The 21,104-nt window shown below is 47.5% G+C and overlaps 1 protein-coding gene across 1 annotated transcript in view; it reads right to left on the reverse strand.

Moving 5' to 3' along the window:
* LOC115078303 (serine protease 55-like) overlaps window positions 1-20,579 on the reverse strand; it is a 48,314-nt gene extending 27,735 nt beyond the window's left edge. Inside the window, exons 1-2 of the mRNA XM_029581165.1 lie at window positions 20,425-20,579; window positions 19,544-19,754 (exon numbers count right to left, since the gene is read on the reverse strand). Coding sequence (XP_029437025.1) covers window positions 19,544-19,754; window positions 20,425-20,509 — 296 coding nt within the window. The 5' untranslated portion in view covers window positions 20,510-20,579. The remainder of the gene's footprint in view (window positions 1-19,543; window positions 19,755-20,424) is intronic.
* Between the last annotated feature and the right edge of the window lie 525 nt (window positions 20,580-21,104).

Raw genomic sequence — 21,104 nt, forward strand, 5'->3', positions numbered from 1 at the left:
CTCAAATTGGTTCTCCTAATTTGGTTTTCTAATTGTTCCAATTTTTCTGTATGCATTTTTTCTGATTTAATTAAATTTAACTGAATTTTTTTCTATCTCTTCAGATTTTGTACTTAAAGTATTCACTGAACTTTCTATCTTCTCTATTTTTGTTTGTAAAATTTTATTATTACTCAGTCCTTCTTGTACCATTTTAGCTAAATCACTAATTGATTTCTGCATAGAGAGGATCATGCCACCAATCTCTTCCAGTGAAAATGTTTTTGGGGCAATTACAGGAATTCCAGCCATTTCCCCCCCCCGACCCTCCTCCATCCCCTTCTCCTTAGGGATCGTCTCGGTACTCAGTTCCTCTCTCTGATTTTCCAAACCCTGAAACCCAGAGGCTATGGGTGGGTGACACAAATTTCCTGACACTCCTTGTTCATTAGATGGAAAAATGTTCAAGTTCAGGTTATGGGGATCCTCAAATAGAAATTCTCCTCCTTCTTTTCCCGTCGGAGGATCCGGTGTTAATGGGGCACCAGGGCTTAAGGATGTTTCATTAGTCAAGATGCTTAGCCCCTGCTCCTGGGCATCAACTCCAGCGACCCCGCCTTCTGGTAGCAATACAATGGATCTACCAAAAAAATCCTGGATACGTGGTTGATATGAACTAATTACAGGGGTAGAAGTAACAACTTTTCCTTTCCTTTTGGTATGTGGCATTACCAAAGGAAATTATCCACATAAAATATAGAAAAAAAAAAAAGTACCTCAATATTTCTGCTCCTTTGAGACACAGTGTTGATTCAACCAGTTTCCGTAGGCTGCTGTTCCAAAACTTTAATTGATTTCCTCCGGGAGTTCCGTCGCTGTCCGTCGAAGTCCGGCTAAGCCGGCAAAGCCGCGCCGACGGCGAGTGCGCCGTAAAGACGCCGGTCTTATGGGCGTCTGGGGGCTCCTCCCTCCGACATCAGAGCCCGGAAGTCAGTGAGGGAACGGAGAATCAGCTGTGTAGCTTTGCCGCCGAGAAGAAAAGTATCGCGGGTATTTCAAATCAGACGAATTGCAGCAAGCAGGCACCAGCTCACCCCAGCAGTTTCACTTCCAGCAGCGCCAAATCACTCTTAAACTCCTCCTTTGAAACCCAGGTCAAGTCCCTGATTGTTTCTTTGAGCGAGGAAGCACATCTTCAGCCTTTCCACTGAGAGGTCCTCGGGCCCACCAGCCTTCCTGGCAGCTGTTTCCAGTCTCCTCCCACCAAACCTTGAACCAGACATAATATTCCCCCTAGGGGTCTCAATCATTAAAACCCAGCGATAACTCCTTCTAGAAACTTCCCCCTTGAATAACATACAACAGGTTCTATAACCTTTACTATGCCATCTAGTGGTGACTCGCTGGTACTGCACACATAGGGGTGAATATAAAGAGATGGATCACATTAAAAGGCCTACATGCACAAGTTTCTGTGCCAAGTGCAGAAGACTCGTATTTTAAAATGGCCCAATTACGTGTGTACTTGCGCATGCACAAGCAACCAAACACATGGGAAAAAGGGGCGGCATTAGGGCATGTCAGGGGCATTCTGGGCTGGGACCAATATTTACACACATAAATCTGTATTTTAAATCCAGAGGCTCAATGATCGGAGGGCTGTTAGCCATGCATATTTACTTCTGCTCTTCATGAGGTACAAGTCTGAAGAAGACTCATTTTAGGCAAAAAGCCACCGGATGGGTAAAAACAGGGTAGCGTGCAGGCTGAAAAACCAGAGGGGTCTGGATGATACAGAGGTAGGCCGTGAAAACTGGTACACTCTTTGCTCAAATTGCCTGTTTCCTTCACTCGCACATGTTTTAAAATCTGCTTACCTGCGCACGTTAAAGCCAAAAAATTCTTAAGGAAGATAAGTGATTTATGTTTGCTCATGTAGCCGCTTAAAATTAGGAGCACATATACGCGCACCTGGAGTAATTTAAAAAAAAAAAAAAAAATACACGTGCAATTGTGGGGACGATTTAAAATTCCAGCATAAGTGTGCTCGCGTGCACGTACACGTGTGTATGGGTGCCTACGGGCTCATTTTAAAGTTACCATCCCTGTAATGTTCTCCAAATTACCTAAAAAGAAACCTTGGGACTCACAATCCAAAATATCTTCCCATACCATACTCCAGGATATGAACCCAATTTAGGGGCTCTGTCACAAAGGCAAGTTGGAAAGTCTACTCTTCTTGAAATATATCATCTCCTGATTTGTGAAAATGAGGGATTGAAAGAGTTATTGGGATGGATATCTGAAAAAAGTTTGAGAACACTTTCTATTAATTGCTGGTGATTTTAAATCATATTTATTAAAGTTTCAAACATGAGGATAACAAAGAGGCATGGGATAAACCCTGGTGGATTCCTAAAAGCTGAAGGATGGAAATGAAGTAAAGGGTGCATGGGGATAACCTGCTCTGTGGCAGTTACTACCCTTAACAATTTGCATGAGGATTACTACCCTTAACCAATAAGCCTTGATGCTTTTGATGCAACTGCTCTCCGCTTTGACATCACTCTCCATTTTGATGGTATGGGAGAGAAAGGGGAATTAAATTTAGAGGTCAATCACCACAGGTCCCGACTTTTACCGTCTGGGGTACTGATATGCAGACATAAGGTAAAAAGAACAGGACTGCTGTTATGGCCAAGTTCAAAAGCAAAGCATGTCAAGCAGCATTGTCTGAATTTTCAAGACAGCCATGACACAAACACTGCCTTCTCTTGCGGCTGGGATGCCGCCAACAGTTCTGCCTTCGTTATACAGCTGGGAGGCCACCCGATGGTGGCTCCTGGTTAGGCACGCACATCTTTCATGTTGATTTAAAGGGCCCGCTGTGGGAAAAGCGCTGCGGCCCTCTTTGATGATGTCATTACCTTGTCTGACTTCAGCCCTATGAAAGGGCTTCCCTGCCAGTTCTTCGGGGCCTTCGCAAGGACCTTCATGGTAGTCCATGGCTCTTCTTCCTTAAAGGTCTTCCGTGGTCATGCTCCTGTCTTGATGATCTTCATGTTCCTCGTTGGATGTTCCTGGTCTCCTTGTTCCTCATCGGAGCTCTTGCAGGTTGCCTGTTCCATGTTCCTGGTCTCTCATCAGTTCTTCATCCAAATCTTCTGAGTCCTTGCCTCATCCAAGTCTTCTGTCAAGTTGCGGATGTTCCAGTCCTCGTTCCCAAGTTCTGTCCTTCAGCTCTTCTCTTGTCCTTCCTCCAGGCGTGCCAGCATTGTGGTCCATGACCAGCCCACAGTGGATTATGTAGGGCACCTCTTGGCACAAGGCCTGTCTCCAGGTCTGTCTTCGCTGGGTCAAGTCCTTGGAGTCCATCCTTATTTTAGAGTTTCAAGTTCAAGTCAAGTTCCAAGTTTCTAGTCATGTTCCTAGTTCCTGTCTCGTGGAGCTTGTCCAGCCAGCAGATCTCCTTGTTCTTCATTCCAAGGGATGTCTTGGCTCCCATCCTCATTTAAGTCTCAGTCCAGAGCCTGTCTCGCTCCCGTCGTGGTTGACCAACCCCTGGCAGCTGTGAACTCTGCAGCACGATTGATTACAGGAACTAGATGATACAACATATCACTATTAAACAAATTAAACTGGCTACCTATTCAACAATGAATTTTCTATAAAATTGGTATGACATTATTCAAATTGTTAACCTCAGATTCTTGCCCATGGTCCAATGACTTACTAAAAATCTATGAATCATCCCAAAAATTGAGATCATCTAATTGGGGCTTACTTGATGTACCTTCGATTCAACAGGCCCATCTCACTACAAGAAGAGACTTCATGTTCTCAGTTGCAGCACCCATCTTTTGGAATTCCTTGCCTATTGAACTCTGGATGGCTGATTATGTTAAAAAATTTAGACTTCTTTTAAAAAGCTTTTTGTTAAAACAGGCATTTTATTAAGAACTGTAGCTTTGACATTTACAACATAGTAGCTTGCGATATTATTATGCAGCAATTGGAGGTTTCTTTTATTTTATTTAAAGATTTTATATACCGACAACCGTTTGCACATCGTATCGGTTTACAGATAACTTAAAAACTTATAACTTACAAATAACTTCAGAACAATGAAATCAAGGGTAACAAATAGGCATGGGGGCCTTTACAGTGAACAGTAATGTATGGAGATATAAATTAAAAATAAACAAAAAGGATTAGGAGACTGGGTGAGTGAAAATCAAAATTGGGGGTAGAAAAAGGAGGGATGGGGAAAAACGTTTATATACTGAAATAAAGTAACGTAGCAGGCTATGTACAAGATTTTTTTACAAGATGGTCGAAGTGGTAGATGTAGTTGGTGGCTTTTAGGGTGAAGGAAGTGACATTGTATGGAAGGTCAGCTTATTGATTTGAGGAGAAGTGATATCAGGTTGGTTTCTGTACCAGAATGACAAGACAGTTAAGGGATGGTAAAAGTTTTAGGATTGCTAATTGATGCTTTTAAGAGACATAGTGGGGCGGATTTTCAAAGGCGCGCGAATAGCCTACTTTTGTTTGCGCTCCAGGCGCAAACAAAAGTACGCTGGATTTTAGTAGATACACGCGGAGCCGCGCGTATCCACTAAAATCCAGGATCGGCGCGCGCAAGGCTATGAATTTTGTATAGCCTGCGCGCGCCGAGCCGCGCAGCCTACCCCATTCCCTCCAAGGCCGCTCCGAAATCAGAGCGGCCTCGGAGGGAACTTTCCTTTGCCCTCCCCTCACCTTCCCCTCCCTTCCCCTACTTAACCCACCCGCCCGGCCCTGTCTAAACCCCCCCCTTACCTTTGTCGGGGGATTTACGCCTCCTGGAGGGAGGCGTAAATCCCCGCGCGCCAGCGGGCCTCCTGCGCGCCGGGCCGCGACCTGGGGGCGGGTACGGAGGGCGCGGCCACACCCCCGGGCCGTAGCCACGCCCCCGTACCCGCCCCCAAAACGCTGCCGACACGCCCCCGAAACGCCGCAACGACCGGGCCCGCCCCCCGACACGCCCCCGACACGCCCCCCTCCGAGAACCCCGGGACTTACGCGAGTCCCGGGGCTCTGCGCGCGCCGGGAGGCCTATGTAAAATAGGCTTCCCGGCGCGCAGGGCCCTGCTCGCGTAAATCCGCCCGGTTTTGGGCGGATTTACGCGAGCAGGGCTCTGAAAATCCGCCCCAGTGGAGAGAGGGTTTTTAGCAATTGTATTTAGCAATAATGTATTCATTATTTTGAATGTTTTTAAATTTTGTACATCGCTTAGGCCTTATTTGTGTTAAGCAATTAATACATTTGATAAATGAAAATGAAATGAAATGTGTATTATGAGCCCTAGACACATGTGTATATTCCTTTTCCAATGGGTGAAGAACTTGCCAAACATCTATCAAGACTAGATTACGGCACAGATACTTTATGCCTCTCCCTGGTGTCACTGCCAGGCTCCCCATAACCAATGATCGATCTAAGTGTTTGTTGTGAACACAGTTAAAGTCCCATCCCATCACAATTAGTACACTGGTGTAGGGCAATAACAAGGTGGCAATTTGTACAAAGAAAGAATGCTCATATGTGTCTGAAGAATATACAGTGCAAAATACAATAGATTTGCCAAAGAGGGAGCCCTCCACCAAAAGATACTGCGCCCCATCATCTGCGATAACCTTAGAATCCTGAAATGGCACCTGTTTCCCTATCAGGAGGGCCACTCCCGCGTTTTTCATACCCGACTGGGAAAAAAACACTTTCCCCACCCATTGTCATTTCAGTTTGCAATGTTCATCCGCGTCCAAATGCATTTCTTGCATCTTAGCAATATGGGTTCCCCCATCTCTGCAAAGCCTGCAGACACTTATATCGTTTAGTAACTGAACCTAACCCCCTCCCCCAACATTCCATGTAACACATCGAATAACCCACATTTGGCATTGCAGTATAACATAAAACAATATCAAACAATTCAGTTTTGTTTTCATATAGCCGATCAGGACCCCCCAGCCTAGGTCCCAACCAACACACCCAAATTTAGCATACCGCAACCCAAGTGAACCTAATTTATTCAGCTCATTCCCTACCTTCATGCCTTGCCTCTTCCCATCCCCCCCCCCCCTTAAACTCTCCCTGCCCTTACTTCCTCCCCCCTATTCCTCCTCTCTCTCCTTTCAAATCCAACCAGCTAACCACAAACATTTCACACAAACTTGCTTAACTATAAACCTTAGGAGTCATGTTTAATGTATTGGAGTCCCACTCCCTAATATAATCAAACTTCACCAAGGAGCGAGAACAAGAGGAAAAAAAAGATGACTCATTTCTGCACTCCATTCTCCTTTGTAGCATCAACCTGAAAGATATAGCAGAGTGCCACTTTTCTCTTCAAAAATAAATTACAATCTCAAGCACAGTATATATATTATCAGGTTAAGATAGGGAACGTCTCCGGGTTATCCACCTGATTCTACACCAAGTATACAGTCTCCATTCGCCACATGCTCTCCACCTCAGCGTCATCCCTCTGCTCCCTGCATGCTTCAGAAGTACCCACACCAGAACCTATCCAGTGGGGACTTGGGTGTGCTGAATCTTGTATGGACTCTGAAAGGTTATTCCGTCCAATAGTTGTGGCCTCCGTCCTTCTGAAACCTCTGACCCCATGTAAAAAAATCCAGAGAAACCCAAACGACTCCACAGCATCGCCAAGAAAATACCTTTGAGGATCTCTACAAGCAAATACAAGAACACTTGGAACAAGAGAGGTCCGAGCATGAGAGACTGGAATAGCCAAGAAAAAGCTTAAGTCCTTTGTCATTTAGAAAGACGAAGAGATACAACACAGTATACCCAACTTCAGCAAGAGAAAGAGAGGAACTTTATACTTCTTTCTAGTCCTATCAGTTCAAATTCTGGAAGAGAGGTAGCTCTCTCCACTCCTCTGTTGGGGACTGCCCTCCATCAATATAGCCCAGAGGAGGCTATCCTTTCATTTGCAGTTCTGCTTCTGTCGCCGGAATTGCATGAACTAGGGAGAAAAAACAATCATTGGTTGTGGAAGCTACCACCCGAGCCAAGAAACTGGCAGGTACCCAAAGTAGTTTTCATCACTGGTACCCCCACAAACCAAGCCCTCAGGAGGAGGGCTTAGGAAGGGGGATACTGTTGCAATTGGCGGTCTGTGGGCTACTCTCGCAGACCGCTGCTCTTACTTCCAGCCCTGGGCCTAAGAATATCGCCGCCGCCAAGGCCTGTTGCAGCAAACATGGCGAGATGCCGCTTCAGCACTCTTTGCACAGGCCTCTCTAGGTAGCATGCACACACTTCTCAAAGATTTAAAGGGACTGCGGCAGGAAAAGCCCTGCGGCCCCTGACAATGATGTCACAAGCCCTGGCCTATAAGAACATGCCATACTGGGTCAGACCAAGGGTCCATCAAGCCCAGCATCCTGTTTCCAACAGTGGCCAATCCAGGCCATAAGAACCTGGCAAGTACCCAAAAACTAAGTCTATTCCATGTTACCGTTGCTAGTAATAGCAGTGGCTATAAAAGGCCCTTGTCTGCCTTAGTCCTTGCCTCAGCAGCAGGTCAACCTATGTCTTCAGAGTGTGAGCTGCCGGCGCCTTGTTCCTGTGTCTTCATAAGAACATAAGAAATTGCCATTCTGGGTCAGACCAGGGGTCCATCAAACTCAGCATCCTGTTTCCAACAGAGGCCAAACCAGGCCACAAGAACCTGGCAATTACCCAAACACTAAGAAGATTCCATGCTACTGATGCCAGTAGTAGCAGAGGCCATTCCTTAAGTCAACTTGATTAATAGCGGTTAATGAACTTCTCCAATAACTTCTCCAAACCTTTTTTTAAACCCAGCTACACTAACTGCACTAACCACATCCTCTGGCAACAAATTCCAGAGCTTAATTGTGTATTGCGTGAAAAAGAATTTTCCCCGATTAGTTTTAAATGTGCCACATGCTAACTTCATGGAGTGTTCCCTAGTCCTTCTATTATCCAAAAGAGTAAATAACCGATTTACATCTACCCATTCTAGACCTCTCATGATTTTAAACACCTCTATCATATCCCTCCTCAGCCGTCTCTTCTCCAAGCTGAACAGCCCTAACCTCCCTGTTCCAGTTCCAGCATCTGACTTTGTTATTCAGTTCCAGTGCCTGTCTTCGTTTTTCAGTGCCAGTGTCCAGTGTCTTCGGGTTCCACCTCCAGCTCCTGTGGACCTTGTCTTCACATCAGCCTTCTCGTTATCTCTTTAGTTCTTTAGTGTGCTTCTTCTGCTTGTTCTGCTCCTTGCCTGCCCATTCTGCCTATCCGTCCCTCCCCATCCCTTTGAACGGATACTTGAACTAGACTTCAGCCTGTCTCTTGGACCTGCCTGACTGCTGCCTGCCTTCAACCACAACCTGCCACCAGATACGCCTTGCCTTCTCCTGTTCCAGTCCTGCTACAAGAAACAGATCTCATCACAAGCAGAGGACCCGACCTAAGACCTGCCGGCCCCGGTACCCAAAGGCTCAACCCGAGGGGAACTTGGGCTGGTAAATGCGAAGCTCCAGTTGGGCCTCTGCCTCATCTGAGTCTGCAGGTAGAGACAGCTCCACCTCAGCACAAGGGTCCATGCTCTCAACACACTGTGTGTTGCGTCCCGGTCACAGGGAGCTGAGTGAAAGAGAGGTAAGGACTGAGGGAGACACCGCCGAGCTGCAAGTCTTAGCTTCGCCCCTCATAGGCGCGCGCGCGCGCGCAAGGGGATGCCATTTAAAGGGACATTGGTGCAAAATCGCGGCCAGTCCCCGGAGATGACGTCAGACGCTGGCAAGGATTTTAAACCCGGCATCTGACTGAAGAACCTTGCCTTGCAACAGGGTTGACTCCATGGGAGTAGCTAGTTGCCGTTCCTGCTTCTCTTGATCCTGTCTTGTTCCAGCTCTGTTCTTGATCCAGCTGCCGCTCCCAATCCACCTTCTGTTCCTGATCCTGTTTCCAGCCCTGCTCCTACCTTGTTCCAGCTCTGTCCCTGATACAGATTCCGTTCCTGACAACGACATAAGTATGAATACTAAGAAGTGTACATATAATGTTTTGTATTATATATTCACTTTGCATCATTCAATCTGTGTATTTTATGCAAAAAAAATTGTGGACATCTGTAGCAGACTTCACGTTTACAGATGATGTGACTTACCAGCCCTGGCTCACATCATGTCCAGGGCCTCGTCCATGCCCTCAAAGATGTCTGGTGCCTTCTGTTGAATGAGTTGCTCGTCTATCGGCATCAGGATGATTGGGCAAGGGGCTCCTCCTCCAGTCTGGTGCATGTATTTGTTCCTGCTAACCACCTTGTTCTTCAGCTCTGCCTTTATGTCCCTGTAGCGGTGGGCCACCTGCTCTCTGGTCCTTTTGATGCCACTGCATTGGAATATGGCCTGGGCGATGGAACACCATATCTGTTCCTAGGTAGCCCTGGAGGTCATCTGGTTGCTGAAGAGAAGGTTGTAATTCTCCAGGACACCGGTGATGAGCTACTCGTTATTCTCCACTCTGAACTTGTAGGTGCATTGCCATGGACAAGATGCTACCTGGCTGCCAGAGGATTGGGTTGCTGCTTCCATTGCCAAAGAGGTGGCATCTCTCCCAATGCCCGCTCCCCTCCATTCCTCTCCCCTGCACTTGCCCTGACAACTTCCCCGCCCTCTGTCCTCTTCATCTAGCCCTACCCTGCCATCCTCCTTCCTCCACACTCACCTCCCTAGACCCTTCCCCTTCCCTCCTCCCTATCTCTATTCCTACTCCTCCTCCCCTCCTCCTCCCTCCTTCTATACATCCTCCCCTCACGTCTCACCTCTCCTCGCTCCACATGCCTTCCATGCTCCATCCTTTCTACACCAATCCTCACCACTCCTCTACTCCTCCATGCAAAGAGACAGACAAACTAGACAAACACACTAAACCTAACATTCTTCTTTAACACAGAGATAAACACAATAGACCAAGGTAAAGGTAAACAGATGAAACACAAGAAACAGGACGATGCAATCAGGTAATCGAAAAATGAACTCTTCTAACCAACACCTATACTCCAACTACTCACAAAAGTCCCCTCCTCCTCTACCTCCTGAAACACCCTCAAAGAGGCAGCTGCAGGAAGCCAAAATATATAAACAAAGAAAATAAAGCCCCATATGTAAAATGACACATCATGTGTAAAATGACGTGTGATGCGATAGATACACCGAGATGCGGTATTTTAATTTCTCTAACCACGCCCATTTTTTTTTTTAAATCACGAGACGCTAACGAGCCATATTTCTGCGGCTTCATGAATCTAGGGGTTAGTTTGGCCTTTGATGTTTTTTTCTATAAAATTACCTTTTCCAGGTAATTGAAAGTAATCTGTCCCCTTTCCTGACTTCTATACACTCCAAGGTGTACAAAAGCATAAAGCTTATTATATTTATAGAATATTCCTTAATGCAGTTCTCCCTAAATCTTAAGCTAATGGGTTTCATGTTATGGCCGCCGGCCGCGGCATTCCGCAACCGGGGCCGACTATCATGGCCGCCGGCCGCAGCGGTCTGCGGCCGGGACCGGACACTTACCCGCGGCGTCGGGGATCCATAGAGGCTCCCGCTGGGGCAGGGAGCCTCAGAAGACGCTCTCCGCGCGGCCCAGGCCGCTGTGCAGCCGGCTGCAGGCCTCCGACTCCTGCCGTGGCTCCGCCCCCTTCTCCTCTCCACTAGGGCCGCACGTGCGGCTGAAGACAGCATTTAAAGGGGCCACGACAGGAAGTGTCGTGGCTCCCTTTTGCAGCACTTCCTAGGGATTTGGTATTTAAGGCAAGGTCTGCTCCTCAGACCTTGCCTTAGTATTGAAGTCTGGCTTCGTTCCTGTGTTCCTGGTATCCTGATTCTTCGTCCCACTTCTGCGCTGCCCTCCTCGTTGGATTGCTGCTTTTGGACTTCGACCCCTGGACCGGCTTCGGATCTCGTTTTGGACTTCGACCCCTGGACCGGCTTCGGATCTCGCTTTGGATTTCGACCTCTGGACTGGCTTTGGACCGCGCTTTGGACTTTGACCCCTAGACCGGCTTCGGATTGTGCTTTGGACTTCGACCCTTGGACCGCTTGTTGGACTCCAAGTCTTGGACGACTTCTGGACTTTCTTCAACTTCTCTTTAAGAGATACTTATGACCTCTGGAGGCGCCAGCCGTCTGGAACCCACGACCTGCAGGAGGCGCCTGCATCCAGACCATCTTCTATCTTCAGGGAGTCACCTAAGTCCCCGCAGCCGTGTCCCTACGGGCTCCTCCTGGGGGGACCACGTGCTTCCAGGGTGAAGTCCGATCTACATCTGCAACAGGCCTCGCCATCTGATGGTAGAGACCGACGAGGAGTTCGCCCCTTGACGGCAGTACCGACTCTACCTCAGAACAAGGGTCCACGCTCCAGGTACTAACAGAATACTAAGGCCATGGATCTGGCAGAGGCCTCAGCCCGGCAGGCCATTCCCGGGTTAGCCCAGAAGGTAATGGAACAACAGCGTATCTTGGAATCCATGGCAGCTTCTCTAGAAAGACTTAACGCCCGGATGGACTCTATGGTGGCTGCTCAGGCTGTTCCGCTACCCGTACCTCCAATTGTACAGAGTAATACCCGGACTGTGATTCCTCTACCTACTCCTCCACACTACGCTGGAGACTCTTGATCATGTCAAGGATTTCTCAACCAGTGCAGTATGCACTTCCATCTGCAAGCTTCCTTGTTTCCAGATGATCTCACCAAGACCACATATATCCTGTTCTTATTGGAGGGTAAAGCTCTTGCATGGGCTTCTCCATACTGGCGACGGGCTGATCCAGTCCTACAAGATCTGTCTAAATTCCTCGAATTATTCCAAGCCATGTTCGATGACCCAGGGAGACAAGTAGTCGCGGGCTCCAAACTTCTACAGCTTCGACAAGGAGGGAGGCCGTTGGCCGATTATACCATCGAATTCAGGACTCTGGCATCCGAGCTCCATTGGGAGGAGAACTGTCTTCGGTCCATATTTCTTGAAGGCCTGTCACCCAGAATAAAAGACGAGATGGCAGCTCGAGAGTTACCACAATCCTTGGATGCTATCATAGAGTTAGTGACCCGAATCGATCGGCGGCTACAAGAGAGAGCACGGGAAGGTTCTAGTACGAGGAGGCAAATATCAGGTACCGCTTCTCCTCGCTCGGTTCCAGCATCTCAAGCCGCTCCTAAACCTGAAGGAGCTACTGAAGAACCCATGCAGTTGGATCGGGGTCCACTTTCTCCTGAAGAAAGACTAAGACATATAACTCTATGATAGCATCCAAGGATTGTGGTAACTCTCGAGCTGCCATCTCGTCTTTTATTCTGGGTGACAGGCCTTCAAGAAATATGGACCGAAGACAGTTCTCCTCCCAATGGAGCTCGGATGCCAGAGTCCTGAATTCGATGGTATAATCGGCCAACGGCCTCCCTCCTTGTCGAAGCTGTAGAAGTTTGGAGCCCGCGACTACTTGTCTCCCTGGGTCATCGAACACGGCTTGGAATAATTCGAGGAATTTAGACAGATCTTGTAGGACTGGATCAGCCCGTCGCCAGTATGGAGAAGCCCATGCAAGAGCTTTACCCTCCAATAAGAACAGGATATATGTGGTCTTGGTGAGATCATCTGGAAACAAGGAAGCTTGCAGATGGAAGTGCATACTGCACTGGTTGAGAAATCCTTGACATGATCAAGAGTCTCCAGCGTAGTGTGGAGGAGTAGGTAGAGGAATCACAGTCCGGGTATTACTCTGTACAATTGGAGGTACGGGGTAGCGGAACAGCCTGAGCAGCCACCATAGAGTCCATCCGGGCGTTAAGTCTTTCTAGAGAAGCTGCCATGGATTCCAAGATACGCTGTTGTTCCATTACAGTCCGAAAGCTGGACTTTGCCTTTACTGCGGAGAAGTGGGTCATCTGATTGCCCGTTGTCCTACAAGTCCGGGAAACTCCAAAGCCTAGGTTCCATCGGGGGAGTAACCCTAAGCATCACCTCCCCGGCTCCCCCACTTACTCTGCATGTTTCCCTGGGTTTTGAAGAACATTGATTCTCCGCACTAGCATTAGTAGACTCTGGAGCGGATGGAAATTTTATGCTCCAAGATGTGGTCAAACAATTACACATTCCCAGCGCTTATGTCCAAAGCCGTTGATTATCTCCTCCATCCATGGAGATCCCCTGCCGGGGAGGATAACTCATCACACCGTTCCGATGGAATGCCACATTTCTCCGAACCATTCCGAGAGCATATCTTTCTACGTCATTCAGAGAGCCATTCACCCCATAGTCCTGGGCATTCCGTGGTTACAGCAGCACAATCCACAGTTCGATTGGACCTCTTTGAAACTGATCAGCTGGGGACCAAATTGTCAGAGGACTTGTACCTCCGGATCCACTTCATCTTGTAGTTTCATCTGTACTTCTCGATTGGAGGGTCTGCCATTACCGTATCAGCAGTTTTCTGACGTGTTCTCCAAAAAGACTGCAGACATTTTGCCTCCACATCGGGAGTATGATTGCAGCATCAATTTGATTCCTGGCACCACCCTGCCTCGAGGAAGGGTTTATCCATTATCCGCCCTGGAGACCCGAGCCATGTCGGAATATATTCAGGACAATCTACAGAAAGGTTTCATCAGATGCTCCAAATCTCCAGCTGGGGCTGGTTTCTTTTTTGTGGGGAAAAAAGATGGGACTCTGCGTCCATGCATAGACTTCTGTGGCCTTAACGCCATTACTATAAAGGACCGATATCCGTTACCACTCATAGCAGAGCTCTTTGATCGTTTACAGGGAGCCCAGATTTTCTCAAAATTGGACCTTCGAGGAGCGTATAATCTTGTCAGAATTCGAGATGGGGATGAGTGGAAGACGGCATTCAACACCAGGGATGGACATTATGAGTATTTAGTCATGCCCTTTGGGTTAACCAACGCTCCAGCGGTATTCCAACATTTCATAAATGAGATATTCAGGGATCTGCTATATGTATGTGTTGTCGTTTACCTTGATGATATCTTGATTTTCTCGCAGAACTTACAGGTACATCGACATCATGTGATTTTAGTATTACAACGTTTAAGAGAAAATCATCTCTATGCCAAGCTCGAAAAATGCATCTTCGAACAAGAATCCTTACCGTTCTTGGGGTATATAATCTCGAAACAAGGCTTTCAGATGGACGCGTCCAAATTAAAATGTATACAAGAATGGCCTCAACCCAATGGACTACGGGCGTTGCAACGCTTCCTTGGTTTTGCCAACTACTACCGCAGCTTTATCTTAAATTTCTCCAAATTAACAGCACCTCTCACAGCGCTTACACGCAAAGGCTCTAATATAAAAGCTTGGCCTCCAGAGGCAGAAGAGGCATTTCGGGCGCTCAAGAACTTGTTCCTCAAGAAACCATGCTTGCGGCACCCGGATCCTAGACATCCGTTTGTAGTGGAAGTAGATGCTTCCGCGGAAGGAGTGGGGGCCATTTTAAGTCAGAACGACACTTCGGGAACATCTCATCCCTGCTCTTACTACTCCAGGAAATTCTCGTCTGCCGAGCGGAATTACTCTATCGGTGATAGAGAACTTCTCGCCATTAAACTTGCCTTTGAAGAGTGGCGACAGTGGCTGGAGGGAGCCCAGCACCGTATCACAGTCTACACGGACCATAAAAATTTGGTATACCTTCAACAGGCCCAACGTTTGAACCCCCGTCAGGCTCGATGGGCATTGTTTTTCACACGTTTTAATTTTGAACTCCGGTACCGGCCTGCTAACAAGGATATTAAGGCAGACGCCTTGTCTCAATCCTTCTCGGCAGAAGATATGGAGGAACCCATTCAACACATTATTGACCCAGCCTGCATCAGCTTGGCTGCGACCTTCACAGTACCACCCGGGAAGACAGTGGTTCCCAAGAGATTACGAAATAAAGTGTTGGCCTGGGGACATGACTCGCTGCTGGCTGGGCACCCTGGATGAGCACGGACTCAAGCACTGATTCAGCAGCATTATTGGTGGCCAGGTATGTGCAAGGACATACAAGCTTATGTGGCCTCCTGTCCAACGTGTGCGCAACATAACATTCCTACAGGGAAAGCACAAGGTCTGTTGCAACCATTACCAGCTCCGTCAAAACCTTGGACACACATCTCCACAGACTTCATTGTGGAATTGCCACCTTCGGAGGGCAACACCGTCATTTGGGTAGTAGTGGATCGGTTTTCTAAAATGGCCCACTTTATCCCACTACCCTCCCTCCCGTCTGCTCCTTGTTTGGCCCAGCTGTTTATGCGCCATATCTTCAGATTTCACGGTCTTCCGCTACACATTGTGTCTGATCGAGGACCTCAGTTTATGGCTCATTACTGGCGTAATCTCTGTAAAAAATTTCACATTGCTCTGGACTTTACCACCGCTTTTCACCCGCAAGCCAATGGACAGGCTAAACGCACAAACCGAGGATTAAAACAGTTTTTATGATTATATGTCAATTCTTGTCAAAATGATTGGGCGACCCTTCTGTCTTGGACGGAATTTTCCCACAATTCTCACGCTTGTGTTTCTACAGGGGCTTCCCCTTTTCAGATCGTCTTTGGAAGACAACCCAGACCCCCATTGCCATTGCCATTAATGGTTCCATCTCCGGCAGCTCAGCTCATGGCGGACCAATTAAAACAGCTATGGATCCGTACCCAACGGATGCTTCGTAAAGCGGCTCTCTCTGCTAAAACCTTTGCCGATAAGTGGCGTCAGCCTGGACCCCAATTCAGTCCAGTGAGAAAGTGTGGTTGAGTACCCGGCACATCCGTCTGCGAGTGCCCTCCATGCGTTTGGCTCCTCGTTACATTGGTCCCTTTCCGGTGCTTCGACGACTGGGGCCTGTGACCTATCAGCTTCGCCTTCCTACGACATTACGAATCCATAATTCCTTCCATGTGTCCCTGTTGAAACCTGTGGTCCTCACATGGCCTTCCCAGAAACCTCCTGATGTACCGCAACTTCGGGCCGAGGATGAGACCATTTACCAGGTACACGAAGTACTGGATGTCCGGAAAAGAGGCAGAACATGGGAGTATCTCCTGTCATGGGAAGGATTCGGGCCAGAGGAGAATTCTTGGGAGCCTGCTAAGAACATTTTGGATAAATCTCTCCTTCAGAACTTCCACAGTGAACATCCGAGTAAACCCAAGCCTTCTAGAGGGAGGCCTAGAGGAGGGGGTACTGTTATGGCCGCTGGCCGCAGCAGTCCGCGATAGGGGCCGACTATCATGGCCGCCGGCCGCGGCGATCTGCGGCCGGGACCGGACACTCACCCGCGGCGTCGGGGCTCCATAGAGGCTCCCGCTGGGGCAGGGAGCCTCAGAAGATGTTCTCCGTGCGGCCCGGGCCGCTGTGCGGCCGGCTGCAGGCCTCTGACTCCTGCCGTGGCTCCGCCCCCTTCTCCTCTCCACTAGCACCGCGCGCGCGGCTGAAGACAGCATTTAAAGGGGCCACGACAGGAAGTGTCGTGGCTCCCTTTTGCAACACTTCCTAGGGATTTGGTATTTAAGGCAAGGTCTGCTCCTCAGACCTTGCCATAGTATTGAGGTCTGGCTTGGTTCCTGTGTTCCTGGTATCCTGATTCTTCGTCCCGCTTCTGCACTGCCCTCCTCGTTGGATTGCTGCTTTTGGACTTCGACCCCTGGACCGGCTTCGGATCTCGCTTTGGACTTCGACCCCTGGATCGGCTTCGGATCGTGCTTTGGACTTCGACCCTTGGACCGCTTGTTGGACTCCGAGTCTTGGACGACTTCTGGACCTTTCTTCAACTTTCATTAAGAGATACTTACAACCTGCTGGAGGCGCCAGCCGTCTGGAACCCATGACCTGCAGGAGGCGCCTGCATCCAGACCATCTTCTATCTTCAGGGAGTTGCCTAAGTCCCAGCGGCCGTGTCCCTATGGGCTCCTCCTGGGGGGACCACGTGCTTCCAGAGTGAAGTCCGATCTACATCTGCAACAGGCCTCGCCATCTGACGGTAGAGACCGACGAGGAGTTCGCCCCTTGACGGCAGTACCGACTCTACCTCAGAACAAAGGTCCATGCTCCAGGTACTAACATTTCACATTAATTCTAGACAATTTGTTAAGACGGTGGAGGAGTGGAGATTGTTATTCTCCCTAAGGGAATACATTAATGTTCTAAAATTTTGTGATTTGGTATTCTCCTAAAGGGTACTATTTTAGGACAACACCACATCACACCATCAATAGTAGTACCTCTAGAGATACTACTGTTTATGGAATTATGAGTGTTTTTCCATGCTATTATCTGGCATAGGTACGCCTCTGGTGGGACATTCCCTTTCACAATACAGGGTGTTCCCTGTGTGGATAGGCAGCAGTGGAAGGTTATTTTGGTTACCCACTCCAGATAGTGGATGGGTCTTAGGATGCCATTTTCACAGTCTTCCTCCGGGACATCAATTGAAGGTCACCGGTTCCAAAGCTGACATGTGTACTTTGTTCAGTTTTTAAAGTGGTCATTGCTGCTATGCTCAATCAATCAAGTTAGACTCTTTGGTGTCTGGTCTTGGGGGATGGTCCTGCCATCTCATGTTGTTCTATAAACTATGGGGTGGTTCCAACTGCTCCAATATAGATGACGATGTGGTGAAGAGAAGGTGAAATGACTGGAGGTATCTGATCATCCTCAAGGAGATCTGTAATTATCTGTTTATGTAATGTGAATGTATGTTTTGCATAATGTTTTCCAGAATTTCCATACTGCTCACGGTATCTGCCTTGGGTTAACGTGCCCCAAGTGTTAGGAAGACATTAATATCTTAGTGCAAATCTTTAAAGTTCTATATAGTAATGGGATTGTAGAGAGAAATTATTGCATTGTCATCCTGCCTTAATTCTTTTTCTCTTTTGTAGACAGAGGGGAGTGCGACGGGACTATGTCAGTCGGCAATAGGCAATAGGAGCGTTTTTGATATTTTTGATTCCTCCCATTGCCATAGTCCCATCAGTAGAAGGGTTGAGTGGGATATAAAAATCCCCATGAGCATGCTCAGTTTTCAGTGGGTGAAAGGAGACTGGAGAAGGCGAGGAGCTGTGGAGAGTCTTGGCCTCATCCCTGGGAGTCTGTGACATTGCATTTGAGAAGAAGTTTAGAGAAAGATTGATCAGTTAAGCAGGAAGAATGTGTCGTGTCCGTCCCCCGTCCCGTCCCCCCCCCCCGTATCCCAAAAGGCTCTATCAAAAGATCTTTTTGCCCAGGCTAACTGATAACTGCTGGGCTGAGAAGAAATTCTGGCTTAAAAAGAGACTCAAGAGACCTAAGCAGACTTCTGAGGTTTTGGATTACAGCTGGGGCTTTTGACCTGTTGTGACCCATTTAAGATGCTGTTTTTGCTTGGGAACACAATATGTTTTCCCATCTTGACCAGCTTAGGCTGGAGCTTCACTCTAGTTATCCTACCCTACAATGGGAGGATATTTCTGCCTTGGATGAAAGTGCAAGAGAAATGAGAGTGGTGAGAAGATAAAAAAATGGACAAAGAAACCATCGTTTTCATTGTACTGATATATTTGATGTTTTTAATTTTTGTGATTTCGGCCTGGAGTCTTCTATTTAAGGTAAATTAAACTGGTTACTTTGAACCCCTCTCTGGACTCTGGGGTTTTTCCTTCTTTTACCCTCTGTACTGACAGAATGGATGGATACTGGCTCGATTACTTCTATCAGTTTTATTGATTGTGGCTTCCTTGCTATTATATTGAACACTCTTACACATAGTGGAGATTATTCAACTTGAGCATGAGCCTTTGTCCACCGTAGTGACTGACAGAAGCCCAGGACGATAGCTCCCCCACCACCCCAGACTTGGACCCAGACCGGTAGCCCCTCTGGTTGATGCTAACCGCAGATACTCCTTCCTGTTTTCATCCAGGTCCACTCCACCATCTGCTATGGCCAACGTGAGGTACCCAACAAAGAAATTTGGAGGGGATGACCATTAATCAAAGGGGAAAGCCCCTCCATCATTTTATGTACCCTGTGGATGGGATTTCATAAATAGAGAAATAATCATCTAATCAAGGTGACTTGCTTTACTTGTGAACTCATGGCAAATGGTGATACTAAATGCTATGCCAGTAGGAAAGAGGGGATGGGGAAGATATAAGGGACGTTAAAAAGATCAACTATTTGTGGATTGTTGATTCCTGTCAGGTGGTTGTTGAATTGTTATCAGTGCTGAAACTTCAATTTAATTTGCATAAAAAAAAAAAAGACTCCAGTAAAAATGCAAACATTGCAGGGGCTAAAAATGCCAGATTAAACTTCGGGAAAAGGTAGAGAGCTCAGGGACTGAACTACTGGAGGAGACCCAGCAATCTACATAAGGGGCAGGGGCTGCAAATGCTGAGGGAGGCTCCAGTGTGGAACTGCTTGAAGGCGTTCGAACTGTAGGAGACCGGGAAAGAGGAGATACTCACGGTGAATCCATGAAACAGTGAGCGGCTGTAAGGATCCACCAGGCATTCAGGATGGAGCCTCCACATAAATGTTGGTCCCATTCTTGCAAGGTGACGATCCAGGGCCACTCCCCGGGGAGAGCATCCCTGCCGCCATGTATCCGGGACTGGCGGAAACCGCGGCTGCTGTTCCCATCAGGACGTACATCATAATCAACCCGAAATCCACATTCTGAAAGAGAGGGGAGTCTCACAGTTTAATGTCCTCCTGAGATTCTGAATTTATCATCTTACCCATCAGAAAGTCCCTGCATCTTCTTCCCAGCATGAGTCAGGTCCACTGCTCTACCCAGGGTCATCTTTAGTGGGTGTGTGACCTGCGAGTGTGCATAGCTTGAAAGGTGAACTGCTGCCTGAACAATTCGGCTATGGAGGGTATTGCTATGGCTTGAAAGGGGCGCTGGTGACCACAGTTGGGAGAACCCCCTTTCCTGCTTGTAGAATGCGCTGTTATCTGTGTTTGCACAGGGCTCTGGTACTAAAGCCAGCCCTGGTCCCATCCCATGAATGTCTGAATATGGCGCTTCTGCTAGGGTCGTCAAATAACTCCATGTCACCAGGGAGAGACTGACCTGGACCTGGTTTTACTCCCAGTGAATACGTGGACTTGTGGATTCAATGTCCCTAAGAATGGTATGGTAGACTCTTCAATCAAAACCCCATATAAACTAACTGAGCTTTTCCAAAAAAAACATAATTATCCTATTGTCAGAGTTGGTGTTAGTAGTTTTTCAAACTTTGGCATTTTGACTTTAGGGACAATACCTGCAATGGCTGACTAGAGACTGGAGGAATCAGATCATATGTAACACAATTAAAATGTTATAATAACTGCTACATACCTGTCTGGTAGGTCCCAGTTATCCAGGGCAGGAGGCACAGGCACACTTTCAGCATACATCTCAGAGTAGCCATCCCTAAGAACATCAGAAGGGTCTAATAAACCCAGATACAGTCCATGAGCAGCACAGAGAGCATCCAGCACTGAAAGTAAAGCCTTGAGGGAGAGAACTGTTATAATATCATAAGGACTTGTGACATCACAGTGACCCATCTGCTAACATTCTGATGGCTCAGCTCAGCCAGAACTGATAAGCCACGCCCATTGCAATGCATGCTGGGACACTCAGTTTTACTTTACTTAGAGAAACCGAAAACTTAACTTCACAGGTGGGGAAAAATCAGGACTGACTCAGCCTGGCTCTGATGGCATGGAGCCAACTGGTCCCTTCTGCACTTATTTCTATAGTGCATTCAAATATTTATTTATGTTCTTTTTTATACCGAAGTATAGCTGAGTGCCTTCACCCCAGTTTACAGTGTAACAAATTCATACAATGAACAGGTTATAAAATTATAACAATATAATAATAGAGTTATAACATCTCGGCAATAACAGAGTATAACATGTTAGAATGAGACAATATAAGGCTTAATTTAGAAGAAGAATCTTATTAAAGAAGTATTAGAGTTCAAGATGAGGTTGATATTGATATAAATATTGATCAAATTAGTCTGTGAA

Source organism: Rhinatrema bivittatum, chromosome 16, assembly GCF_901001135.1.
Source record: "Rhinatrema bivittatum chromosome 16, aRhiBiv1.1, whole genome shotgun sequence".
NCBI classification, from domain to species: Eukaryota; Metazoa; Chordata; class Amphibia; order Gymnophiona; family Rhinatrematidae; genus Rhinatrema; species Rhinatrema bivittatum.